Genomic DNA, 27877 nt, shown 5'->3' with positions numbered 1-27877 from the left:
GCAACCCACCCACGAAGCCCCCCAGACTTCAGCAGAAATGTGTGCTCTGACAGAGGAAAGTTCAGTTAAGAGGATCTTCTGGAAACCTCCAATTACAGGATGAGGCTCCCTTTAGAAACATGTTGACACTTGACCACAGTTTCCATAACCTTTCCCAAAAACTAAAGTTTATCTTGCACAGCATTAAAATTGCTATCAGCAAAACCATTTCCACCAAATGCCTCGTGCCAGTTTTTGCTCCACAGCTGTGCAACATTCATGTGCACACCCACTTCTCTGTTTGCCAAGCAATCCAGGCTGACCCTGACCCAAAATTTTCCCCATACAGAAATCTGTAATTGATTTATTCAAGGCCAAATTCAGTTGCCATTTGTTCTGGTCACCCATTAGCATTACCTAAATACACAAGAAGCTCTAAGTTCTCCCGGCACTGCACTAACTTTCCCTGAAGCCCTTCTTTTCCCTTTCCTTTGACCTCAAGTCATGCAGCTGCATCATTTAATACAAGATATTCAGATGAACCAGTTATTTCAATGCAAGGAGCTAAGTCTCCCAACTCCATTCAGACCTCACTAACAAGGACCTGGACCTCCAGAACGAGTGGAACCAAAGCCCAGTTTCAAGTGAGAAAAGGAACAAATGCAGAGCTGGCCATGCCAGAGACCACAGAGCAGATCCAGAGATCCACCCAGAGCTTTAGCCAACCCCAGGAGACAACTTCTTGGCCATGAAAAGCTCCACCTAGACAGCACTATCACCATGGGAGAGCTCAGCAGGTATCACCAAGGTTGCATCACCTCTTTCCCCAAGCTCCCTGTGTACACAGCAAGCCAGGGATTTGTCAGAGCCAGCAGTGTGGAGACTCAGGCCCTTGGTAGGAAGTCAGCAAAGGCTTCAATGCTAAGATGACCAAAGGATAAGTAACACATTAAAGACCATAATGCAAATGCATATCGCGGTTGGGAATGAACAAAGCTCCTCTGACCCAAGGGTAGGAGCACCTGTAATAACTGTAGGGGTTAAAACATTCAGCCTGGTCTGAACAGCAAGCACAGCTTTCTACTAAAATGCCCACTCCTTATTTTGCCAAACAAGCACAACCACAGAGATGGTGCTGGAGATTCATTATAGTCTCAAGTATGTAAAGAGCAACCGAACTCTATCCAAGCCTGCATCTGGCATTGCCCTGAAGATAATTTCACACTATTCGAGCACAGTAAAAAGATCTGGTGTCATAATTTGGAAGGGAGAGCAGAGCATTGCAGCCCCAGTGCCCCCATTTCCACTCCTGCTTTCTGGACTCGATTCGTCTTCACATACAAAGTCCTTCTGCTGCCTCAATCGTGGTGGAAATCTCTATGGCACGACAAGCAATATAAAGTTTAAAAGAAGAGCTGTGAGGGTAAAGAGATAACTGGAGAGAATCCTTCAGCAATGCCTTGGACCTGGCAATCTGGAACTGGAGGTCGCAGCAGAAGCATGCACTGAAGCCCAGCAACCAGGGCCAGTGAGTCAGCTCCCAGGAGCTGCGCTGCATTCCCCAGCCTTCTCTGCCCGAAACAAACAGTGCAGAACAGGGCAAAGGTCCAGCACAAAGCTGAAGGGCAAAGGTATGTGGGGGAGGGAAAACACTAAGCCACACTTTTTTTTGAGCAACAAGTTCCAGTCACCCTCATCCTCCCCAACAAGATGGGAAGAGTTACTCAAATGTGAGTTGTGGGATTGGAACAAAACAGGAGTTTGGAGAGGAAACTTGGGGCGGTGGTGGGGGCCTCCTGCTGCGATAGCAGCTCTGTTGCAACAGCCAGAAGAGCTCCACAACTACGTGCCACGACAGAGAGAGAATTGCCCAACACTCTGGAAATAGGTGTGTGCAGGACTACCAAGCTGGATACCTGAGCAAGCAGATGTGTGTGTCTACCCTGAACACGAAGAAATGCCAATGGTAAAACAAACTTCCCATCCAACTTATCTCCTGTACTGGAGGCTGATTTCAAGGAAAGCCCTATGGGGAGTTAGTCAGCAAGGGGTGAGATGCTAATGAACCTTCCCCTGCCTTCCCCTCAGTACCAGTAGCCAAGTCAGACTCTGCTCGGGCATAAAGCAACACACACTCTCAACAACAGTCAGCTCACCCCTGGTGCTTGCTACTAGCAACTAAGGTGTGCCTTCTGGAAAGTACTGCCTATCCACCCAGCACGTTTGCCAAACAGCGTGCAGGAAACTACTCAAGAAATCAAAGTACCTCCTGCGTCTCCTCTAGGAAATTCTCTGCTTTCCCTGGCCATGCAAAATTCTTTAAAATTCTTTTAAAATTCTCCTTATTACAAGGAGAATTTTAAACGTTAGCCCAGGCAATGCTGAGCAATTGCAGCACCAGTCATTAAAACCTGAATGTTCTTACTTCCAAGATGTAAATGGCTTTAAAAATAAAGAGGTGCCAAGTGCCTTGATGCAACATTTCTTGAAATACATCCAGCAGGTTTTCAAAATGGGGTGCTGTTAACACCTGTCCTCACTAAGGCTTGCATCAGCATCAGCCCTGGTGCAGGGCACAGCGGAGGAGTACAACATGTTCCAGAAGGTCGAGCTGTTTTAACTGCAAGCCACACTGCTCATCTACAGAAGAACTGAAGAAAACACTTTGAATTTGGTTTATAGCCAGTAGTGCAAAGCTGGTTTTGCCAGAAAACCTTTCCTTCACTACCACAGACACACATACACTACCATCATGTGTCAGTCAGGCTGCTGGCTGCATCTATTTACATGATAAGAAGAGAACATGTAATAATGAGGGCATGGTCACACAGACCTTGCTACTAGATCATTTGAGAGTAAAAATGAGGCATCATTACAGCTCTTCAGTGTCCCTCAGAAGCAGTCAGCAGTGTCAAGTACAAGTCCTGCCACGTGAGACAGAACCATGTGTACCTCAGGACTCAAAGGATCCCCCCTCTCCTCTGACAGAAACACACACAAATAAAAACGTGCATCTTGTCAAGAGACCATGAAAATTTTCTGGTGTGCTACTCCAGAAGAGCCTTAGCCTCCTCCACTCACAGCATCAGCAGTATCACTGGTGTCTTACTTGACCTTATGGTTGCCCCACTTACTGCCAAGCCATTGTGCTTTTGGGAGGTTAAGAAGCAAGGAGAAGCTTCACTTCAAGAGCCCTCCTTCCTGCAAAAGGAGAAAGCTTTGCTCGAACATCTTTTTTATTACAGGCTTCACTGCCAACTTTTGAGCATGAAAATACTGCAGCAGGTAGGCAAGGCACAAGCTTCTAAAGGTAAATCCTAATCCATGAAAAAATGACCCCGTTCTTCAGTCCCTGTGTCAGGCCCCAAATGCACTCAACTTGCCCAGCTGCGGCAAGTCAAACAGTTCAAAACAAGCTGGTGTTTTGACCACCTGGAGGTGGATTTGTTAAGCTCTTCCCTCTCCATATTTCAACACGGACAGCAGAAACTCACCAAGATCTTACAGGTAGCTCTCTTCCCTGAGCTCAATGCTTTTACTTTTACAAGCACCAATTCCAACGCATTACAAAATAAGTGGACACCTAAGGAGAAGGTCTTGTCCATTAAATCTGCTCTATGGGTCTATAATTAATATAATCATTATAAAAAAACCCAGAGCTTTCAAAACCTGTGAAACAAGTCATAGAGGGATCCCTTTATCTTTACAGAGCTGTCTGCACTACACTCTCTGGTCTCCTCACTACCTCTGGCGGATCAGGGCTGGAAACATTTACTATCTCCAGCACACAAGCACTGCACTGGGAACACAGCTGGATTATGAGCAAACGCCTTGTAAGCTCTGCTGAGAAACCAAAGACTTCCAGTAGTGACTTTCCAGAGTTCAGAAGCTCTCAATCCACTTCAAACGTAGAAAAAGAGTCGCTTTTCTTGGGTGATCCTCCTGGAGGTCACCACAACATGACGATGCACCTCACCAGCTAATTCTTTCACACAAATTCACGCTCCAGATCTTTTTTGGTAAGTGCCTGCCAAAACAAATCCTCCACCCAATGAAATAAAGACACAACATGCAAACTCTACAAGAAGGTACCTGGGTGCAGGGCTGCCAGGCAAGGTCAGCTGCCAGCCAGGCTCTCGTGGGAGCTCACCAGCCGTGTTTATTTTACACGTTTTCTCTTCTGCTAATGAACAAAAAGAAACAATGGCCCAAGAGAGGAGAGCAAGACAGCAGCACTGGGGGCACTGCTGGAACCAGTCGCTACTGCCAAGCGTCCCAGAATGCTCCACTAAGAAATTACAATTTTTAAACACCTTTGGGAATAAAGAAACAACTGTGCTGGGCCCAAGGACAATTCCGAGTGTTGCAGCATTACTCCCTTACCCTACAACTGCGTGGACACGCTAATGACACACCCTCACTCTCTCCCTCAAATAATCATCCCAGGAGTTGTAAGGGCCCCATGCTTGTGTTGGGCAGCTGCCTCTCGCTGCTGACTCCAACAAATCACCTTTGCAACGGATGAGGGTGGTAATGACTGTGGACACTCCTTACACAGGAGACCCGAACAGGAACACTCAACCTTGCAGTTTTGAATTTTTTGTTGGTTTTTTGTTTGTTGTTTTTTTTTTCCCCTCGGGATCGTTATCTCAGAAAGCATCACAATAGAGTGCAACCTTCACACAAAGGAGCGATGTGACCAGTTTTGTGTCATAACGCACGAGGCAAATGCAGACAGCGACGCTGTCCTGGATTTCCTTAAGCTTTGCTTATGTCCATGGCTACAATGACAAAACACCAAACAATCCAAACACAGACTTCTACCTGGCACGATTAACTTGTCCTCTATACTTCCCATTAAGATGACAGCTTTCCAGGTGGAAATTGCAGAGCTGTCCATCTCCCAAAGATCAATAACTCTGATGAATCACCATGCTAGGTAGTAACAGTTCTTACAAAACACTGGCACGTACAGTAATTGGGGATCTGATGGCACAGCTGGCAGCGTGATTTCAGAGCTAACAGAGACAGGTAGAAAAAGATTAAGTCTTTCCCAAACAAGACGCTTAGTGAAAACTTCTGTGGTTTTCTCCTACTCCCGATTCACTTGAAGCAGGTACGAGAGGAGCGCAACACCCATCCCGACAGGCGAGGAAATGGTGTTCTGCAGTTTCAGCCTTTGCTGACGACAGCAACGGGTTACAAGCACGATTTGGACAGCGCAGCCCCTCCGCTTCCCATTTCGGGGACCCCCGTTCTCCAGCCGTGCCCCCAGCCCGAGGCAGCGACCGCGCCGGGCAGAGCCGCGCTCGGCCGCGGCCCCCGGCCCCGCCGCCGCCATGAGTCGGCAGAGAAAGGCGGCGCGGCCTGCGCGGGGGAGCCGCGGCCGCGCACACGTGGGCAGCGCAGGCCGCGGCCCGGGGAAGGGCCCCCGCGGGGGCGGCGGGGCCGCGCTCCCGGGGGAGCCGCACGCCGGGAACCGACCACGTTGCCGGAGCTGCTGCGGCGGAATGCCGGGAGCGGGAGAGGAGGGGGGGCCGCGTGTCCGCCGCCGGGCCCGCCCGCCGCCGCCGGGCCCCCGGCGCCCTCCGCTCGCCGCCGCATGGCCGGGCCGGGCCGCGCTGCCCTCCCCGCCTCGTGGCCGCGGCCAGGGCCGCCGCTCCCCCCGCTCCCAGGGCGCCCCCCGCCCCGCCGCGGCCCCGCAGGCCGCGGGCGCGGCCCCACGCCGCGTGTGCCGCATGGCGCGGCCGCCCGGGGCGCGGTCGGCGGCGCACCCGGCCCCCCCCGCCCCGCTCCCAGCGACCCCCGAGCACCCACCGGGAGGCGACTGCCCGTTCACGGCCGGCGCGTTCTTCGTCCAGGGGTTCACCTTGGGCGGCGGGGCCTCGATGAACTCCCGGCGCCCCGCGCCGCCCGCCTCGCCGCCGTCCTCCGCCTCACCGCCGGCCCTCAGCAGGCTCTCCTTCTCCTGGTTGTTGCTCTCCTCCTTCTGCTGCTTGGCGCTGGGCGGCCTCGGCGCCGCCGGCCCGCCGTCGGGGCCCATGGGCGACTCGCCCTTCTCCCGACCGCCGTCCTGCGGCGGCTTCAGCACCAGGGCGCGCTCCTCGGCGGGCAGCAGCGGGGCCGTGCCGGGCAGCAGCGCCTCCACCTGCGTCGCCATCTGCGCGCCCCCGAGCCCCGCCGGGAACCCCCCGACCCCGGTGCCGCCGCAATATGGAGCCGCGCGGGGACCACGCGACTGCCGCGGGGGCGCGCACCGCCCGCCCGTGCGCGCCGCCGGCAAGGGGAGGGGCGGCGCGGGGCGCGCCCCCGCGGGGCGGCCGGCGGCGCGCACGGGCCTGATGCAACGCCCGGCTGAGCCGAGGGGGCGGGAACGGGGGGGTTTAAAGGGCACCGGCCCCTTCCCGACATCCCAGCCCCGCTGCCCGCCTGGGAGAGGTCGGGTCGGGCCAGGGGTACCGCTCCTGGCTCGGGGACTCCGGGAACGAACGCACCGGTGGAGCCCCGGCGTCCCCGAACGGGCTTCGATTGAGTCTCCCCGGCCGGCATCAGCCAGGAGCCGAGGGATTGGGATGTGCTCGTCACCCACGCCTGGCGATAATGGGATAACGTGGTTGGAAAGTGCAGAAAGGGACTCGGTGCGGGTCCTGGGGAATCACGGGGCCACAGAAACGGTCAGGTTGGGCCGTCTGGTCCCACCCCCCTGTGTAAACAGGGTTGTCCCAGAGCACATGGCACAGGACTGCATCCAGACGGTTCTTGAATATCTCCGGTGAGGGAGAGCCCGCAGCCTCCCTACTCTCTGTTCCAGTGTGGGTCACTGCACAGTAAAAAAGTTCTTCCTTATATTCAGGTGGAACTTCCTGTACATTAATTTGTGCCCATTGCCTGTGTCCTATTGCTCAACACCACCGAGAAGAGCCCTGCTCTATGTGCTTGGCTCCCCCCTTTAGATATTTGTACCCATTAATGAGGGAGAGACCACCTCTCATCTCCTATGCCCAGCAAAACCCTTGTTGAGTCGGCTAAAATATTTAATTGATCTCTAGCTGATAGAATGTCTCTTGCTCATCACCATCATTAATATTCCTGCTATTTGTCCTCAATTCTTGCAGCCAGCAAGACAGTGACTGCAGACCGTGTGTGTATGTGCACATGAATTATACACATTTAAAAGGCAACTTGCACTGCTGATACCATTTAGCACAACCTGCCTAATTCACAGCAGCCCTTACTTGATACCTTTTTTATTCAATGCAAGCCTGTCCGAGCCTCTTCCCTCATCACAGCGAGCATACCACTCTGCTTCTGCCCGGAAAGGTTCATCTGGAAGTCCCGGCATGTCCTGCAGCCCCAGGGAGACATCTATGCAATCCCTGCAGGAGACCCGTCAGCATGACAAGGCACTGAAGATGTAGCTGCCAGCTGCTGATGCGTGGAGAAGGATGAAAAGCTGATTTCACTGTTGGAAGGAAAGAAGAAAGTGAGAAACAAACATGAGCTCAGCACAACATTTGGAAGGGCAACAGTATCAGGGTTCTGGCAGATCCATAGAGGGAGTCCCAGGCTATCAGGGATGCTCCACTGAGACCATCTCAGCTCTCCGTGTGCCCTGGTACCCAACCTCTTGGCTCAGAGAGTACCCTCCTGTGCCACAGCCTCAGGAATCACCGGCACTTATCCCAAATCATTCAAGAATTTGGCCAGTAAAATTCCATAAGAAAGTTTAAATATAACTCCAGAAGGAGGTCTGCTAGCAGACCTGGCTGCAATACCTGAGCTGCAGTAACCCAAGCCACATCCTGTGCTCCTGTGCCCGGTCCCTGACATGCTGAGGGGTCCCTGCACTCCTCATGAGTGTGACCTGGGAGCTGCACAGCTCCTGGCCAGTCTCCTGCCTACACCCTCTCTAGGAGCAGCTCCTGGCATGGGGAGCACAGCTGGGTGAGGAAGGTGGCTGCAGCCAGGGGACCTGCAGGCCAGTGGTGTCCCTCACCGTCCCCCAGCCAGGGTGCAGGGCTCCAGCTCGGTCCCTTTGGGACACTGCTCTGCTGCCACGTGAGCAGGAACGAGCCTGTGGTGGCCAAGAGCCAAACTGGCTCCAGAGCTGCCAGGCAGGAGGGAGCTGGGCAAATCTCACCCTCATGCAGTGCCCAGCCAGGCCAAACCCCAGCAGGTTCTCAGAGTTGGAAAATAAATGCACGACCAAGGGGGAGAGAGGGAAGTGTCCTTGCAAGCTTCTTGCATCAGCTGTAGGGAACATCCCCTTGGCAGGTCAGCTCTCAAACACCCATCCTTCGTGGGAAGGGAAGCTGGGTGTGCACCATCTCCATGCTGGCCATGTCCAGCAAGCTCCATGTGCTCCACTCCTCCCTTGGTGTCCTCACCTCTGCTGGACTCTGTCTTGCCCTGCTCTGCCCAGCGTCCACAGCACTTGGATATTCTGCTCCTCCCTCCAGGGGCTTGCTGAGGAGCAACCAAGGAGTCTCCACATTTCTGCACCACAATTCACTGGGAAGTAATCCATCTCTGCTTTCCCCAAATTCAACAAAAGCACCTGACTGGCATCCCCAGTCCTGCTCCTCTGCCTCCTCCTTCACCCCAGCTGTGTCCCTGTGCCTGCCCAGACCCCATCCAGCAGCTCCCTGTGCTGGCCCTGCGCAGGCTCTGAGGCAGCAGTCTCCAGGGAAACTCCTCTGCTGAGCAGTGATTTGGGCAGGAGCTCCCCACCTCCCTTGCTCCCTGTACAACAGCTTATTTATTTCTCCCCGGCTGAAGCGTGGCTTGCATATTTATCACAGACAGCCGGCTGGCTGCTTTGGTGCTGGCCTGGAGGTTTAAAGCTGCTTTGATGGTGGCCGTTAATGTCTCTGAGTATCTCTGGGTCCTGCTTGGCTGGAATATCCCCAGCTTCATTTCTGCCGGTCTGGCAAGCTCACCTAGGGGCCCAGCCTTCCCTTTGGGAACAGCTTTAGTTCAGTAGCCTGGAGCAAGGCCTGTGCATGGCGAGGAGCACAAAGCAGCCAAAGTGACTGATGTGCTCCTTAACTTCACCATCCTGTTTGGCTGGTAGCTCAGCCCCTTTCTCAGGTTCCACTTGCCTAATTTTGTCCAGCGCTGTGGCCACGAGGTCACCGTTAAAAGTGTTTCCTACAGTTTCACCTTTGCTCTAGTCTGGTGCTGAATGCTGATCAGTGTCTGCAGCACACTCCTGATCACACCTCCTTTCCCTGCATCCCGGGGCTGTGCAGACCTCGCAGTCAGCTCAGATTTGAAGTGTGCTTCCCAAGGGAATTCTCTTTCCCCCAGCACCTCCAGACCAGTTTGCTTGCTGCCAGTGCTGGTCACGCTGTTCCCTGGTGAGATGCCCAAGCTTTACACGTGGATGGCAGAATATTAAGGCTCAGGCATCTTTAACACTGTGCAAAAGAGGATTTTTCCAGGAAAGTCCAAGCTTCCTATCCTGAGTCATATGCTTTGACTTATTTATGTGGTTGTTATTGCTCTGTGAACCCTGCCAGGCAGAAACATTGTCAGGGACAATGCACACAAGGTTGGGCTGACTTTCCTGCAGCCCTGCAATGTTGCCCTCCAGCAAACCCAGATTCCCCCGAGGGGTTTCCTTCTCCCAATGGACTTGCAAATGAAGCCTGACCATCCAACTGCTGGTGCCCACAGGGAAAAGCTTTTCAAAGGACACCCAGAACTCATTCCCAGAAGAGAAAGATCTTTGCTCTGAGAAGAGAGTGGGATGCTGGTGCAGACCCATTCTCAGGACTCTGGGCCAACAGTTGCAACCCTCAAATTGAAATGGGAATTTTTAATTTCAGAAAACCTGACAGTTTCCCATTGAAAAATATTCAGCTTGCCCTGAAGTTCTTGATCAGGATAATCTGACCCAACCTTTTCAGTCTGGGTGAGATTCTTTCCCAGAAAACAGTGGAAGCCCAAATTCCAGTCCCAATTTGGTGTGCCACTGGTGAGTGGGGCTGAGGGCAGGCTGCCAGTAAATCCCTGTGACCCTGCCATGGCAAGTGCCTCCAACCAGCAGACACCAATTAGTGGCACATAGTGGCCATCACAAAGGACTCGAGTACTTTTAAAATTAAACACCCAAACCTTTTATTCTACTACTCAAAATATCCACATTTCTACCTGCTTTAGCTCAGAACCAGAAGAAAGTGCTCATTCCTGCAGGTTTCTGCCAGACAGAACTCCAGCATCCCCTTATTTAACCCAGATTTTAGCCTCTTCTTGCCCCATGTTTTTAACCCCAGAGCTCCCACCCCTGCTCTGGAGAGAGGGACCATGCACTAAAGCACAATGCACAGCCAGAGCAGCTATCTCAGCTTCTCCACTTCTGCCGCCAGGCCACAGGGGTGAGAACACACTGAGTGCTCCCAGATAGTCCCATAGGCTTTTCCTATCTGCAGCCATGCAATGCAGAGAGATGGAAGACACTCCTTGGCTCTGAGATTAATTCACTTGGACCCTTCCAGCAAAGCATATGAAGGATCAGCGTGAGGAGTGAGCGCCTTCCCACCAACAAGTAATTTCCAACCTGAGTAATAAAACAGCAGACACTAACGAGTTCCATTACATCCCCATTAAAAAGTGCTTTCACTTAGCAGGGCTCCACAGCCCAGGGGCTGGGGCTGGGTGGTTTGGTGCTGCAGCCCAGCCAGAGGCACCGTCCTCTCAGGGCACTCGTGCCAGGCTTGGGGTAGGAAGCAGCTCCCAGCCAGCCCCTCACTGCTCCCAGCCATGCTCTGCACACTGGGAAGTGGTGCTGCAGATGTGTTTGTGTCTGAGAGTGCACCCCATGGATTTTCCTGGTGCTAGGAAGTTAGATTGAAATGTGAGCAAATATCCTGTAATTAAAATCTGAAGCCTGTTATGCAGCTTTGGTGTGTTTTTAATAAGTGGGTTGGAGGGGGGGATATCTAATGATACATAACTGCTTTTATCATCACAACTTTTCCCTCCAAAAGCCACAGTTCTTGTAGGATTCCCCCAAAGCCAGTAAATAATCTTGACTGCTGGAGAAAAATTCCCCATTTCCTAGTTATTGATGGCATGGGCTTTGGAAAGCAATACCTCCTCTAGAACACAATTTCTCACCTTGTATATTTTGCTGGAGATATATTAAACCAAGGTTTCTTATGTCCCCTAAACCACTTCCATTTCCAGGAGCTTGTGAAAACATGACATAAGGTGACCACTGAACATGATATTTTCTCTGAAGGATATTTACCCTCCATGCCACCCTCCTGCCATCAGGAATTTCAGCAGAAATATTTCAGACACTTCTACAAAGAGAAATGAGATATAAGAGCTCCACTATTCTTGTTCAAGATGCCTTAATCTCCACATGCTTCAGATGAGATGTCCTGCATCCTTCCCAGGTCCCAACCACCCCCAGCAGTGCCAGAGGTCCCTGACTCAGCCCACCCAAAGATGTGGCATTCCTATGGAGAAACAAAGCACACTGGCAATGTGCTGTGATTTCCAGGAATTTGTTTCCCTGCCATCAGCTCCTTGCACCAGCACTGGCCAGGGTCGTACATCTTTCTGCCTTGTGCCTGATGTGCAGGGAGGCACCAGCCAGAGGCTGCTCCACAGAGCTCAATTAATTCAAGCACTGGCAGCTTGTGCAGGTGCCCTAAAAGCTCCCAAAGACTCAAGGTGAGAATCAATAAGATTGATGGGTGGAATTGCTGGGATATTTTCCTCTAAGCAACTAAGGATAATTAACAGCCAAAATGCTTGTAGTCAACCACCAAAGTTATGAAATACTAAATCAGAGCAGCTCCCAGCAGCCTGGCTGGCTCCCCTTGCAGGTTGCACATTCACTATGAAGCCGTCAGCCATGCATGGCCACAAATTCTCTCTTTTCCCCTGGGACTTCTGCTCCTTCCAGTGGCTGGCAGTTATTTAAATATTGTTTTACCCCTCTGCAGTCAAAGCAAAGCCCTGGGCTTTGCCATTCAAGTCCTAGCCTGACCCACAGCACAAGGACATTGCTGCCAGGCGTTTCCCTGGCAGGCAGCACGCTGGGATCTGTGTGTTGCACCAGTAGGTACAGATCCAACAGGTGCTGTTCTCCTCCTTGGATAGCCAAGGAACTGAGAAATTACGAGAAGTCAAAATTATTTTGCTCTTTTGTGTGCAAGAGTTCAGATTTCTGACCTCCCAATTTTTGAGGGTACTGGGCATCCTACCCCAATGCTTTCCTTCCCACTTTTTCAGGCATGTTGACTCTGGTGCCAGGCACAAGCAGCCTGGACTCCAGCAGACCTCATGGGGCTACCAGAGGAGGTGGAACCAGGCAGGAACCCCTTCAAAAGCCAGTCTGGAATGGTGGGGCTGAGCTGCCTGGCCAGCTGTCCCACACAGAATTCAGGTCTCCTCCTGTGACCCACAGCAGAGGGTTGGCACACAGCCACTCCCTGTCCAGCCAGTCCTGAGCACCAGCCACCACACCATGAGTGACAAAGCACCCAGGAGGGTACAGCACATCTCTGTGCCCAAGAGCTGCACTGTGCACTTAGCAAAGGGGCTGGAGCAGGGACAGCTCCATGCCTGACTCTTCTTGACCCCTAGCCATGACTAAATGATCCTCCTTTAACCCTGGGACGTGCTGTGTGGGCCTGTTGTGCTCCTGGTTCTTCCTCCACTGCATATGTTTCTGCTCCCATCCCTGCTTCCATTGCAGGGAAGTTTCAGTGCTGAACAGGTTTTCCTGCCTTTTCTCCACGAGCTATGACCTGGGAAGGCTCCATCCTGCACAGATGCTCTCCCAGCAGCCAGCACAGCTGTGCCATGCAGCCAGCACCCAGGGTGCATGGAGGGGACATGGGGAGCATCTCTTCCCCTCCCTTGTGCTCTGCCTCGAGCCAGGCCCTCCGGCTGTGACTCCCACTCAGCCTTGCCAGCTTTGTGTTTGCTTTCCCAAATATTTTGCTGGTGCAAAGGAAACATCATCCTGCTGAGCTGTGAGCTGAGCCACCTCCACCTCCGAGCTGAAGCCCATGAAGTGAGAGAGATGATAACTTGGAAGCAAAGCAATGCCAAAACCTAGAGCAACATACACCAGTCCTCCTCACCACCTGGCAGCCTGCCCTGGTGCCACCAAGCCAAGCTGGGGACAGTCCCCAGTAGCCAGGATGCTGGCATTGCCATTGCACCCACCACAGCACACCCTGTCAGCAGCTGATCAGCGAGTCAGGGGTAAAAGGGCTTCAGCAAAGTGCAGTGCCAGCACCCAGCCGTGGCCACCACTGTACAAGCAGGGCCCGTGGGACACAGCAGGGGGATTAAAGAGATCTGTGTCAGCAGTGGGCTATGTACACAAACAGCAGCTAAAAGGGCTCATGTTCATGCTTTGTCCCCAGGGAGGTCACTGGGGATGAGAAAGGGTCGTGGAGGGCTGGATGTGCTGTGTCTGTGTCAGTCCTCCCAGCCAGGGGAGGAACAGGCTGGGGATGGCAGAGTGAGATTGACCTCAGGCAAGGGGACTGTCCCCCAGCTCCCCTCCCTGCAGAGAGCTGGGCTGGGGATGGCAGATAATGCTGCAGTGCCTGGAAGGTTGCAGGGAACTCCTCTGGCTCTGTAGTAGCCTTGAGGAGGGCTGGAGGACCTCACCTGGTTCTGGAGATGGGAGCAAAGGAAAGGAATTGTTCCACTGGGGGTTTTAAAAAGTCAGCCCAGAGCTGTTGATGTAGGAAAGAGTCACCGATGTCAGCAGCTGCAATGGCATTCATCAAGGGGTCTCTCAGTAACCCCAGGATATAGCTGGTCTGCTTTCCCAGCTCCTGGGGGCCAGCAAGCCATGGGATGCTCGTGGACATGCTCCTGTAAAGCTTCCAGGAGGATCTTGAGTCCATAGACCACAGAGAAGCCCAGGCCTCAAGATACTGTACTTTATGACTTTATATATTTGCCCTTGCCTCTTCTGCCCCTGTACTTCCCAATGAGCAGCTGAATAAGCAACAAGGGGAAAAGAGACCCTCCTCAGGGACCTGAAACATCCTCTGTCTCCAACACTGTCCGGGGAAATCAACATGGGATGAGCAGCTCAATTGCAAATCTGGGGATGCAGTGGCCGTGTTCTGCATCAATGCGTTCATTTTAACAATTATATCAAGCAATATTAATTATATCCAGTGATTGAAGAAGTCCTGAGGATGTTAGGTGATGGAGATTGATGGAGGAGTGACAATGACTGACCATGTTGGGTGAAAGAATCTCAGGCAGAAGTGCAGAATTTGCAGATGGATTTTGTTATATTTTGGCTGCCCAATTTGGCAGTGATACAAGAGCTTTCCCTTGTCTGGTGAGAGGAACAGTGCTGACCTGTAAGGGAGTCTGTCCTCCTGCCAGGCTCGTTGTTAGACTTTGAAGTTCAATCATGAGCAAAATAAATGCAAAGTGAAGCCATGTGCAGTCAGAGCCAGGATTTCTCGCCTGTGTTTCATCTGTTCAATTTTCATGCTTTTCAGCTAACACTGTTTGTTCCTAAACATGTTTTCATCTGACAGCAAGCAAGGCCAGGACTTCAGAGCGGAAACAACAGGAGCCAGAGAGGAGTTTATCCTCTTCAGAGAGAGACATCTTTCAGGTCCTCTCCATCCTCAGAAAAAGAACAAGGAGAAAAGCACAAATTACCCCTCCACTCCAGCAAGTTACTCAAGCTCCTGTTCTCACAGTGAAGTCTTGCCTTTGTTTCAGTAGAGCCAGCACAAGGTCAGCACAAAACCACCCCACAGTGGTCTTTCCTGCTGTCCAGAAACCTTTACAGCAATTTAGGTCCTAAAGCAAGATCACCCCCTAAGTCCACCCAGCAGGAGAGACATCTTTACTCTTGAAACGGGTTTTTTTTTGAGCTTGCTTCCAGTCTACAGCCTTATCTTATTATTTTGCAATTCCTCTCCTAAAGATGCAAAACCAAGGCTCGTGCCAAACCAAAACATCCCTGCAGTTTATCTGAGCAGGGAGGAGCATGTGATGGTGGCCCAGAGCCTGGAGCAGGACGGCAGCTGGAGCCTGGAGAGCAGCCAGGGATGGTTAATGCTGGTGGGCCAGGAGACCTCCCCAGGACATCACGACACAAAAGCCACCTTGGTGTCTCCTTTGGAATTTTCCTCCTGCCTGGTGGGACAGGGACACCAGAGAGGGGAGAACCCAGGGCAGTGTCCCTTCACACACATCTCTCCTTCCCTGCCCCTGCCAAATCCAGCCCCATTCCTCCTCCCAGCAGCTCCTGGGGTGGGTTTTCCCAAACGCTCCCTCTGGCAGGCATGAGCCATCCTGCTCCATGTGGCACTGCAATTCCTGTGCCAGCCCTGGCTGTCTCTGCAGCTGTACTGTCTTAGCTGTTAATTTAATAATTAACTTTAGCAAGCCTCATTAAGGCGCCTCCTGCCTTTCCCCACATGGCCACGCCGTGTTACGGCCGCGATAATCCTGGCCAGGGCTGGGGCATGGAGCTGCTGCTGCTGCTGGACCCTCAAACACTGCCCTGTCCTCCCAGGGCTCTCCAGCCTCCCTCCCCCTCCCCACGCTCTCTGCAGGCCAAACACCTCCATCCTGTCCCCTTCCCAACAGGGGCCCAGTGACAGATGCAGTGCAATTGCTCTTTGGGGACTACTTGGCATGGCACCATCTTTGCACAGGGGAGTGGAACATGATTCCATGGGGCTTCCCCAAGTTTGGGATGTGTTGCCTACTGAAGCTGCTCTTCCTGCAACCCCTCTAGTGTCCTGCTCAGTTGAGTCATAGCCCAAACACCAGGAAAACCCCCTGGAAATTGCAGTGAGGTTGGCTGCTTTCAACTTTTTCTAATGCACACACTTACATTTAACTTTTTTCTTATGCACAAATTCATAACCATTTTTGTCCCATCCTGAAGGTCTGCTGACTGCTGTCCATTCATCCCACTTCAGTGGGACAGGACAGGGTGTGGAGGCAGCTTCTGGGCTGCCCCTGTGTTTAGGGGGTTGCAGTGCCAGCTCCAAAGCAATCAGGATCCATCCTTCCCTGGAAGAACCAGTTCCCCAGGCAGCAGCAAATGGCACTTTCCCTTGGGCAGAGGCCAGGGACCCTGTCCTGCTCAGCAGGGCTTTGCAGATAGGCAGTCTGCAAGGCGTGCAGTTCACATGAAGGGGGGAGATAGCACAGCCAGGCTCTGAGCACTGGGCCCTCAGAGAGGCCACAGGGATGGAGTGAGCCAGCAGGGCTTTGCCCATGATAAAAGCTTCAGCACCCCTGTGTGTAATCAGGAGAGGGCAGCCCCAGCCCTTAACTGCATCTCTGGAGAGCCAGGCTGGGTGGGGTGACACAGGATGACAGTGCTGGAGATAACTCAGTGCCCCAGGAGACAGAGCTGGCAGGGGAGAGAGGGGCTGCCCTGGCAGGGGGCATTTCCCTCTACGGCAGGTGCCAGTGCAGCCCAAGGAGCTGAACAGCTGTGCTGGGCTTCCCTGCATGGTCGGTCCTTTGGGAACTGGCAGTGCCATTCTCGTGCCCTCTCCCTCAGCCTAGGCTTCTGCAGTGCAGCTCCCCCATCCCTGCTTCCAGGGAGAGGAGATTTGGGGTTGGCTCAGCACCAAAGGTTGCAGATCCTCCACCACCAGCATCCCCAGCTGGTCCCAAATACCTCCTGTCCTGCTCAGAAGCACTTACAGGCTGAGAGACTCTCTGCTTGCTTGCAGCAGCTTTTGTGTTCCCCTGTGGCCAGACTTGGGCTTCCTAAACTCATATGGCTCCAAATCAGGACCTGGTTCCAGCTTTGTAGCTCACACCATGTCTCTGAGGGCAGCTTGACCCCATTCCTCTGCCCACCCTCCTGGCAGGGCTCTGTGCTCTCAAAGCAGACTATTTTTTCACTCCGTGTTTTTAATTTATTTCCTTTTTCTTTTTGACCAGGCAGGGTGTTAGAGGAGCATGACAGTGTGGGGAGGATGCTCCCAGCTCCCTGCCAGGGGTTACAGGCTTTTCCCCCACTATTTCTTTGAGTATGGCACAGCCCCAACCCTCCATCCAGCTGATGGTGCAACTCTGGGCGCTTGCCAGCCCTGCCCTGTGACTCAACAAAACCACCTGGGCCTGTAAACAGGCACCCCAGAGCACCCCAGGAATGAAGGGGGATGTCCTTGGCCCCCTCCCAGCATTGCACTGGAGCCAGGTGCCAGGGGAGAGCCTTGGTTGGTGTCTTGGCCAGCCATGCTCTGCCGTGGGCTCTGGCTGAGCTCTCAGCAGATGGCAGGTGCCATGGAAAACCCACTGAAAACCTGTTTATGGCTCCCACAGCCTTGTGCTGTGCTTTTCTCCCTGTTGATTTCCTAGAGAGTATTTGGAGGTGAGAGGAGGTTCCCCCTCTCCCTGGTCCCTGGGCTCTCTCTTGGGAGGCATTAGAAAATCCATGCAGTGGGAATTGTTTATCCTTTCCGGGAAGGATGAGACCCCGGGATGGTGCAGGCAGAGACATGTTTGAAGTGTCGCTGTGCCCAGCAGGACCCTGCAAAGGTCACCGTGGAAGCTTTGGGGTGGTTGAGGACGGGGAGCATCGCAGATCCAGCTTGGATTTGCCTGCGCGGTTTCCCTTTCCTGCTGGGAGAGGAGCCAGGGCATCGCACGGTGGGCAGAGAAGTTCTTCGCCCCGCGAGGAAAATCAGAAAGGAAGGAATCTGGAGGGAAATGCTGCTGCTGGCTCGTTCCAGGGCGAACCTGGGATCGGGGAAGACAGGGGACGAACCTGGGAGCCCCGGGAGTCGGGGATGTCCGGGAATGAGGGGAGCCCCGGGAGTGGGGATGTCCGGGAATGAGGGAGCCCTGGGAGTGGGGATATCCGGGGATGAGGGAGCCCCGGGAGTGGGGATGTCCGGGAATGAGGGAGCCCTGGGAGTGGGGATGTCCGGGGATGAGGGAGCCCCGGGATCGGGGATGTCCGGGGATGAGGGAGCCCTGGGAGTGGGGATGTCCGGGGATGAGGGAGCCCCGGGATCGGGGATGTCCGGGGATGAAGGAGCCCCGGGAACGGAGCGCAGCCCCCGTTCGGCTCTGCCGCCATCTGCCGTCGGCAGCCCGGCCCGGGGGAGCCCCGCTCATCCCTTCCTCCGAAACCCATGGCAAGCAGCCCTTTTCTCCTTCCAAAGGGAAACGTTTGTCCTGCAGGAACAAAGGATTTGCTTGAAAAGTAGCTGCTCGGGGCAGGAAGGCAGAAAGACTCCTCCTGCCTGGCTTCATCCCAGAAATACATCCCAGGAACACGTTGGGGTGTTTGTTTCCGAGGTATCCTCAGCAGAGTAGCGGTTGATACGCCCTGGCTCCGGCTGGGGCATCCCCGAGATAAGATCTGAGCTCGCAGAGCCGATGCCAGGGCGAGCAGCTTCGGCAGGAGCCTGTGTGTGCAGAGACACTCAAATATCCGCGTGTGCAATAAATTTATGTGAAATCCCATTCCCCAAGGGTTCCCGAAAGAGGTAATTTTTTTTGCTTCTGTGTCCTCTGCTCTCGGGGCTAGCGAGAGCCAATTCCTTCCCCTCATTCCCCCAAATTTCAGCTCCACACACAACACAGCCGCGCCCTGGAGGGCTGGATTGGCAGAAACCGGAGGTGAAAAAGCCCAGAGGTTCCGTGCTCTTTGCAAGTGGGGAGATAGTTTAAGTTAACAGTTCCTAAACCCTGCTGCTCCCTGCGGTGCCTTGCACTCCTCAGGGGTGGGAGAACCAATTCCCCCAAACTGCGAGAGCCCAGCTGGGAGGATGCGCTCAGGGCTGTGTTACCCCAGGACACCCTTGGTCCAGAGCCCTGTCTCTGAGCCCCTTTGGGTCCCACCGAGGCGGGAGGAGAGTCCCAGGAGCACCAAACACCTCCCTGTCCCACGGCCAGCAGCCGGAGGCTCCTGGGCGGGATGGGAGCTGTGCAGTCGGTTACGCCGAGTGTCCAGGCGGTGGCACATGAGGACTGTGGCTGCTCCACTCGGGGATGGCCCGTCCCGCCCTCCGGAGTCCCGCCCTGGGGATGCTGCTGACCAGGTGATAGCCACTCGTGGGAGGGAAATCCCTACAGCACGGTGAACACGGGCATCCTGCATTGCTGCTTTCAGTTTTTCCCGCTGTAGATGCTCAGGGAGCTGTAGACAGGCGGGGATAACCTTCTTGGCCACCAGCTCCTGTCACCAGCTGGTCTGGCACTGCTCTGCAGAGCTCTCCCCGCAGATCCTGCCTCCCCACCACTCCCCGAGCGGGGATGCACCGCGGGATGCAGTTGCTGCCGGCCTACCTGTGCTCGCTGTGCCATGGCAGCTGTCCCCATCCTGCCCAGCACAGCACTCTGGCTCCAACACGGTCCCTTCCATGGCCAGCAAGGATGAGCTGGCAGGATCGTGTTCCAAGTGAGGCAGGGCATTTACCAGGTCTCCAGGGGTATGGCCAGCACTGAGCAGCCACCTGAAAACACGCCCAGGTGGCAGTGCCAGAGTGGCAGCACACATCCTCCGTGCTGGGCTGGGTACTCCCCTCCTGCCTGCCGTGAGGGTTCATGGGGGGCTTCCTGCCAAACTGAAGGTTTAGGACAGGAAATGGATCACAACAGTTCAATCTGGAGCATCCATGCCTGCCTGCTTCCCACGGGTCGTTTCCTCTTCTAAGGAAACTGTTACAGCTGCAAAAAGAGGATCTTTTCCCTTTAAAATCTCTTGATCTTTCCTCCTAATATCAAACTACTCTGCTTGCTCAGGGACCACTCACCAGGCAGAAGGATGTTACAGCTGCTCTTGGATATGTTCGGCAAGGCATCACAGCATTAGCTGTGCTCTCTAGCTGAAACATTCATCCAGCTCCCAGGGCGACCATCTCTCTTCTCTGAAGTCCTGGTGGTGATCAATCATCTGAGGAAAGTGTGTGGCACAGAGCCACGTGTGGATGTTGGCACTGCCCAGGTGGAACCTCTCACTGCTGTCAGGCCGCAGTGGGTGTGATCCAGCACTTGGCACCGGAGGGGAAGGGCAGGGCTGGGGGGCAGGACATGCAGAAAGGAACGGGGACGAAACACGTAAACACGTAGGAAGTTTATGAACACGTTGGATTATGGAGTTTGAACCAGCTACTGCCTCTGGTGGTAAGTGCAAAAAGCTTCCAAAGGATCATCATCGATGAGCATTAGCCCATGGGATGGGGGGAATCCTGTAATGCCAGGGACATGCTCCGGTCCCGGGGAAGCCTGTCCCCTTGATCCCTGCACAGCAGGGAGTGCGTCCTGTCCCTGCCATGGGCAGGATGGGAGGCTCGGCAGCCAGGTTGGCACAGCTGATACCCGATTCCCGACCTGTGCCATGACCATGGAATGGATCATCCCATCTCTCTCTGCACACACAGTCCTGCCAGGTGGCCACCAGCCCCACGGGCTCTGGGTGTGGGCCAGCTCAGGAGAGCAGCCCGGGGGAGGGTGATGGGCACGAGTGGGAGCCCCGAGGCTGGGACAGGCTGAGGGGTGCATGGAGTGTCCCGTGCCGATCCGGGAGGATCCAGATCTCAGGTCTCGTCCCAGTCCAGGGGTCTCCAAGGGCTGCCCCGTGATTAACGGCGGGGCTGCTCTCGCATGAGCCGCGCGGCCGCTGCGTTTGATGTATGGAGCAGGAGGCGGCGAGGGGTTTTCCTCCCCTTCTGGGGTTAATCCTTCCCTGACTATCGCAGCCCTTTGATTGCAAAGCCCTGCAGATAAACCTCCTTAGTCACCAGCAGACTGCAGGCACCGGCCGAAAGGATGCGGGAGCTGGGGAGGTGCAGTATTTGGAAGCTCTCCGGCTGCAGACGGTAACTGTGGAGTGCGTGTGCTCCTCGCAACCTGCGAAAGGAGAGGAAAGTGCTTTTCTTTTGATTAATCTTGATTAATTCTGCTTATTTAACCAGAGACTTAAAGTAACATGAAAAGAGCCACAAAACCCCAAACGAGCAACGCTCCCCGCCCTCTCTGTTCGAAGGAAACATTTCCGAAGTCGGAGCGCTCCAACAAATCAGGAACACACCCGCGAACATGCGGTTTGGGATAGGCAGTGGCCACACCACTCTGCCGCTAGCCCCAGCCAGTTTTCATCACGCACAGGCAGCCATAAAAGCCAGCCTAGAACAAGCAGGGTTGTTTTTGCAGGAGTGGTCGAGTTTTGGATTTTAACAAGCCTCAGCTTCCACATAATTTTTCTCTTTAAAATGCTAAAAGGCACCAGCCCAAAACAAGGCTTAGAAAATAGCTTGAAATTTCCTGTAAAATAGCTTGTGAGTGTCTGAATGCCGAGCTTTGCTCTCCTGGGCTCCAGAGAGGGAGGGTGGGCCTGGGGAGATCTCACTGGTCTCTGTCCCACTGCAGAGCAGAAGCTGCTGAGGGGACATTGGGTGGTCCAGGCTGTACTGTGACAGAGGGATGAATGGTTTGGGTCAAAACTGTCCAGCAAGTCAGGAGACACAGCTGCTGAAATGGGGACAGCCAGGCATGCAGGACAAGGATGTCCTTGGTGCATGATGCCACGGTGTGTCCCCTGCCTGAGCTCCAAGCTTAGGGAATTAAAGCCCTTCCAAGCCCCACACCTGCACCTGACTGCCCTGACACAGCCTTGTCCAGCTCGGTTTTAAAACACCCATGACATAACCTGGCCCAGGCTTGCCTGTCCTACAATGACTGAATCATTTGTCTTAATATCTGACCTCTGAGCTCTCTCATTGCAAATTAAGTTGATTACATTTTGTCCCAACTTCAGCAGACCCTGAGATCAATTGATCACTGTTGTCTCAGAGGTCCTGGGAGATTTCATCATGTGCCACTTCTAGAGAAAACAAAGCCCATCTCTTTGGTCAGGTTGGGCTATCCACTTTGTCATTCCTGCTGCTGCACTGACTCCCCTCAGCAGCTGCATCCCTCCCTGAGCTGGCAGCCCAGAGCTCTTGGGGGTTCACTTTGATCTGTGTTCAAAGCAGGGACCCCAGTGCCATGAGGACCACCCCAGGTCACTTGCTTTGCCTACATCCACGAGTGCACACATAAGCTGAAGCCAAATGAGGCTCCTCAACCCTTCAAACTGAGGGGCTGAGGCTGAAGTGAGCCAGGATGTCCCCCTGCATCACATCTAGAACTGGAGGGACCAAGCTGCCCACATGCTCCAGGCTGAGGGGGCCCCAGACCCTCACCACCAAATGCACACTCACATCTGCATGAACATCTGGACACCTAGAACCACATGCTGCCTGAATCCTTTCAGCCAAGGATTCTCCAACCCAAAGCTGGAGTGAGCCATTCCAGCCTGAAGGATGCTGTGCTTCTTGTCTTTGCTGTTCCCAGTCAACAACACCCCAGATTCCTCTCAATTGAGGTCAGCAGCTTTCTAGCTGCCCATATTTTAATGCTGGGAACATAACATTTTTCCCCCACCCCCCTGCCAATCATCCTCCCCTTCCCCCTGCTGTAGGATTTAAAGAAAGATCCACCGGACAAACAGCTCGGAGCCAGCATCTGAGCAATTAGAAAAGTGCTTTCTGCCAGCTGCTAGACAGCTTGTCACCAATCTGATGGGTAGACTAAACAGCAAGGACCTGGGCTGATCCCCCTGTGCTGCTCCAGCCTGGAAATGGGGGCAGCTGGGAGAGAGCAATGGTTTGCATCAAAACTGGCAGCGGCGTCCTAGAGGAGAAGGCCAAGGGAATCCTGGGGCTGCTTAATGGAGGTGGGTGGGAGGAGGTGGAGAGAGGGCTGAAGGGACTCTGGAGGATGGAGCCCAGGCTGTGGAAAGTGGGGAGCCCCTGGACTGGGGTCACTTTCCTCCCTCGTGGCAGTCCAGCTTTGCATCCACCCCTATTCTGTCACCAAACCTGTGTCCAAGCCCAGTGTGCCAAGCCTGGAGCTTCAAAGGTGATTTTTTTCCCCCTTTCAGTTGCCCAAACTCTCCTCTTCCTCTTGCTCTACAGACAGACAACACAGACAATTTCCCCCAGGGGCTGGGGGGCTGATCTGGAGTAGCTGGCACCATTATCTGGGAGTCATTCCCTTATCAGGCAGCTGATTTTGGCTGCGGGGAGTCAGCATCTCTCAGGTGAAGAAGGCTGGGCCAGCAGCTGGGGTTATCAACCTGGCCACCCCCTCACCTGGCCAAGCCCCATCAGATAGCAGCTCTCAGACACCCCTGGGGTGATGGGGTGGAAATGGGACATTGCATCTGGGAAATGCCTGCTGCTTCCTTAAAACAGGGAAAGGAAAAAGCATCATTTGGGCTTGGGTCCCTCTTGCCAGCAGTTTGCAGCAATGTGTGATTGTGCCACAGCAAATGCAGTGGCAGTGGTGCTGGAGAGAGCTTTGGCTTTTATTGCTCTTATCTCCCAGCTTCTGGAAGATCCCTCTGCTGAGTGGGGGTCTGGGCAGGGACATGGTGCACACGCCACAGGGAGAGCAGCTCCCCCCTAAGTCACAGCTTGCCATGATTTACACACAGGCTCACAGGTTAGGTAACTGCAGTAAACAGAATAAACAGACCTCCCTCTGGATTTATGGACTGGCAAAAGGACCTTTAACCACAAAAGAAATGTGCTTTCCAGCTCTCTTCTATCACCAGATCACAACCAAAGGCTTAAATGCTTATGTCAAGCCCACAGAGCTCAGGATTTGGGCTGGATTCAAGCTATTCCTGCATCTTCCCTGCTACCCGGGTAAGTCATCTCACAGTTCACCTCCCGTTCAGCTCCCAGCTGACACACACACACGTGATGCCAGAGGGAGCAGGGACAGGATGTTTCTGTTTGGGGCTTAAAATTAATAATTCTTAAATGCACAAGCAGGCAAAGGTGTGCAAGTGCTCTGCAAAGGGGTTACTTTCTTCTGAAGCTTCCCATTCCTCCCCAAGAGCTACCCCTGGTCAAGTGAGGAGCTTTGGCTGCTATTACCAAGCTAAACCTTCCCAGCACAAGAGCTGCTGCCTAAAGAGAAATTAAGGATGTTTTTAATATTTTCTTGGAGTAAAAGAGGTGTTAGATTTTGATGTGTTCTCAAATATCCCATGAGTTTCCCCCTGTAGATGTGGAAACTTGTGTAATGATGCTATTACTAACATTTCAGGCCAAAACAAAGAGTGAAAAATGCCTCAGGAGTCCTTTGCTAGCAACCTTGGGACCATTATTTTTAAAGTGACATCCCCCCCCAAAAAAAAGCAACTGGAGAAGAAGAGCCTGTCCATACCCAGACAGTCCAGCACCTGCCTGGGGTGCTGGTCCCACCAGTGGCAGAAGCATGTTAGGGAGTGCCAGTGGTAAGAGTAAAACCAGAAACCAGGCTGAAAACTTTGGAAAATTTGGCATTATTAGGACTTTTTGCTTTCCTGTACTCCTCAGCTGAGTCAGCCAATGCATCAGGCACACGGAGCAGCCTACATGGCTACCAAGGAAGTTCTCAGAGCCCCAGAGTTACCCTTCCCTTCATAGCCAGAGAGGGAAAAGCATCCAGGAAAGTACTGCTTTCCCCCCACTTGCACATCTTTATTTAATTCCATTGAAAGCAAGCACACATTTTTGAAATGGAACAATTTAAATCCATGAATTGTTCTGAATCCAGGAGAATTGCCAAACTTTCTGTTTTAATACATTTTCAAATTGCCTTTTCCTCCTGTCTTGGGGAGCCAAGATATAGCTATTTAATTACAAGCACAACCTCCATTTAAGAAACCCTCATAATGAGGCTGGCGTGGAAAGGCATCCACTTTTTCCATTGTCTGACTGAGGGGCTGGAAGGAGTGGGTTTTATCCCAGGTTTGCATTTGGCAGGGCTCAGTGAGTGATGCTGTGGGGAATGGACTAGAGGCAATCTCTGTGCTCTGGGCTCTTTGTTATCCTGCCTGTTAGAGGGAACCAAATCCAGGCTCTTTCCAGGGGAAGAGGATTTGGGCTGGCTGCTCTCTGCAGCTCTCACCTGGGAGCAGAGGCACTGAATCCTCCATGGCACAGGCTGGGAGAAAGGGAACACAAAAGAAATACAAAAGGGAGGGAGGTTTGGATCAAAGGTAGGCCAAGAAAACTTGTGGTAAGGGAGAGAGGCAAGAACACCACTGCAAGAAACCTACAACATGGGCTTGTGGTAGCTGCACAAAAATGTTTCCCTTGGCTTGCTTTGAGTGAGGAACAAGAGCTGGTTCATGGAGAGAGTAGCTCCAGGTGTGTCTGCAGCAGCTCAGCTATGAAAACCACTGCAAAAGCCTCCCTGAAGGATGGGAAGACCCAGATGTGAAGGGGATGTACCATCATTTCAACACTGGGATGCCCTAAACCCAGGGTAGAGACCCTCAGTGCTGGAGCCCACCCTCCCACAGGGATCAAAGCCCACCCAGACCTGCTCCCAACCCAGGAAGCCAAATAAAAACAAAAGCATCTCCCTGGCACAGCAAGTGAGGACCATCTGCTTGCAGGCCTCCCCATGGCATCAGGCTGCTGCCAACAGATGTGGTGTCACCCTGGCAGCATGGTGGCAGTCCCCCCTTCACCTGCCAAAGCCACCCACTGCCCTCATCCCATGGAGGAGACCAGGGAGGTGATGGAGCAGGGTGGGAGCATCTCCCCACTGCCCCTGGACCAGGCTGTGGATCTGGATGTGCCCTGCCCACCCTGCTCTGTGGGCAAGGGGCTGTGGACAGGACCCTGGCCGATGTGGGGGTGCACACACGGGGTACCAGCACCCAGTGTCAGGGCTGTGGAGGGCTCAGCATCCCGTGCTGGCTCTCCATCCGCATTCCTGCAGGCTCAGGGAGCGCTGGCCCGGCTCTGGCTCCCAGTAAGCAGCCGGCCATGGTGGAGCCATCCTCATCCCCATCCATCATCCTTATCAGGCGGCGCTGGCAGCCCGGCGGTCCCTGGCAGCGGGGCTGCACGGACGGCAGGCCGGAGCCATCGCCGAGAGACAGGCGGGAGCATCGCTGCGATAAGCGCTCACAAACAAAAACAACAACTCCCCTGCTCGGCACTTCAAAGCGCAGAGCTGACATTTCTGCGGTCACCGAGCCTGCGTGGGCGCTGGAGCGGCGACACGGGCAGGACGGGCGGGGGGACCGCGCTTTGCCTGCGCGGAGCTCGGAGCCGGTGACAAATAAAGGGGATGCGGGCGAGGAGCAAAGCAGGGTACCCTGCCCTGCCATGGGCACAAAAAGGGAAAAGCAGCAGCTCAGCCCCAGACAGGGCGCTGCTCCGTGTCCTGTGTGCTTGCAGGCTCCCAAACCTTCCCATAGAAAGGTACTCCAAGGGATTTGCCAGCAATGATGAGGGACAATTGCTGTTCACAAGCAATATCCCACAGGCATAAAATAGCTTTGGGAACAGGCTTTTGGGATGTCAGGAGGGAGATTTAGGGCTGTTCCTGGGGGCCAGACACAGCCACTGTACCTGAGCAGCCCCACGAGCGTTACATGACATCCTGCTGGCATTAACCGGGAGTTTATTCCTCCCTGCTGGCATTAACCGGGGGTTTATTCCTCCCATGGTCCCGATGAAATCCGTGAGACCTCTTGTGGCACCGGCCGAAACTCCACGCGTATCGCATCCATCGGGGATCGCAGCGGGGCATCCCGCGGTGCTGTCCCCACCCTCCCGCGCTGCCACCGCGCCCTGGGGCACGGCATCGGGGCACCAGCGGGGAAGAAGCTGTTTCAGTTGTTTTTCCTGGCTGGAAGAGGAATTGTGTCGTACTTAGTGCAGGATTGAAAGCATCTCAGCCCTGAGATGGTGTCTGGATGATCCAATGCTGCAAGTTCCGAGGAGAGAGCCCGACAGGAGATCCAAGGGGTGTTAAGGCCAGGCTGTGGCTTTGGGGAGGACAGGGATGTGGAATGGAGGGATGATGTACAGCATGATGATGTCCATTCATAAACACGTCTGCATAGACAAATATGTTCACAGACTTATTAAATTCCAACTGTACCTTCAGGTATCTCAATTTACAAGTGTCATCATGCTATTAAAACAAAATGACACACAGCTGAGCTTGCTGGTAATTGCCTCTTTTCATAGGATTAACTTTCATTGATCTTTGTATCCCAAGTCATGGTGAAAAATAAATGATCTTTAAGTTTTTTAAAAGTCTCTTAAATTTATATAATCATTATTTATCAAGAATTCTTTGATTTGTCAACAAAATTACTCAGAATTGGATTTTCTATCACAATTTTATTTACTTTCCTTTCCCCCATATTTCAGAGCTTGTTCTTTGTATTTCCTTTTTCTCCTCCTTCCTCATTTTCAGTAATGAGAGGAGACTTAAGGAGCAAGGGAATCCCCATCTACTTCACTTGAGTTGCATTTAATTGAAGTGGAACAATTGCTTATCATTTGATCTAGTTCATCACAAATTAGACCTATTCCAGACGACGGAAGAAGTGTTTATTTCTCTCTGTATTTTGTGGAGTAAAAGCCCTTTTCCTCAGCTGGAGCCATGGGAGGTTTGGAGGAAAGTTCCCATCAGATACACTTTGACAAAAGGCATCCTGATGCTGGAAGACTCCCATTCCCTGCCTCACCTCCTCCATCAGGGCAGCCCTTCTGCCATTCCCTTCCTCCCATGACCACGGTCTGGGCTTCCTTGTCCTGCTGCCACCTCTCCAGAGCCCTGCACTTTGCTTCCAGCAATGACATCACACACCACATATGGGCATCAACCACAATGCACCAGCATCATGGGCATGACCAGGATCACAGCACTGCACAGCAGGATCATGGATGTGATCAACCACCATGGACCAGGATCATGGATGTGATCATCCACCATGGACCAGGATCATGGATGTGATCAACCACCATGGACCAGGATCATGGATGTGATCAACCACCATGGACCAGGATCATGGATGTGATCAACCACCATGGACCAGGATCATGGATGTGAT

At 53.5% G+C, this 27877-nt stretch overlaps 1 protein-coding gene across 2 annotated transcripts in view; it reads right to left on the bottom strand.

The window, feature by feature from the left end:
* Window positions 1–6227, bottom strand: part of LARP1 (La ribonucleoprotein 1, translational regulator) — a 45298-nt gene extending 39071 nt beyond the window's left edge. For both annotated transcript variants that reach the window (XM_030229362.2, XM_030229363.2), the window contains exon 1: window positions 5797–6227. In XM_030229362.2, coding sequence (XP_030085222.2) covers window positions 5797–6139 — 343 coding nt within the window. In that variant the 5' untranslated portion in view covers window positions 6140–6227. The remainder of the gene's footprint in view (window positions 1–5796) is intronic.
* Window positions 6228–27877: the final 21650 nt, after the last annotated feature.

This window comes from Serinus canaria, chromosome 13 (assembly GCF_022539315.1).
Source record: "Serinus canaria isolate serCan28SL12 chromosome 13, serCan2020, whole genome shotgun sequence".
Taxonomy (NCBI): domain Eukaryota; kingdom Metazoa; phylum Chordata; class Aves; order Passeriformes; family Fringillidae; genus Serinus; species Serinus canaria.
This window is presented reverse-complemented; position numbering and strand designations above follow the sequence as displayed.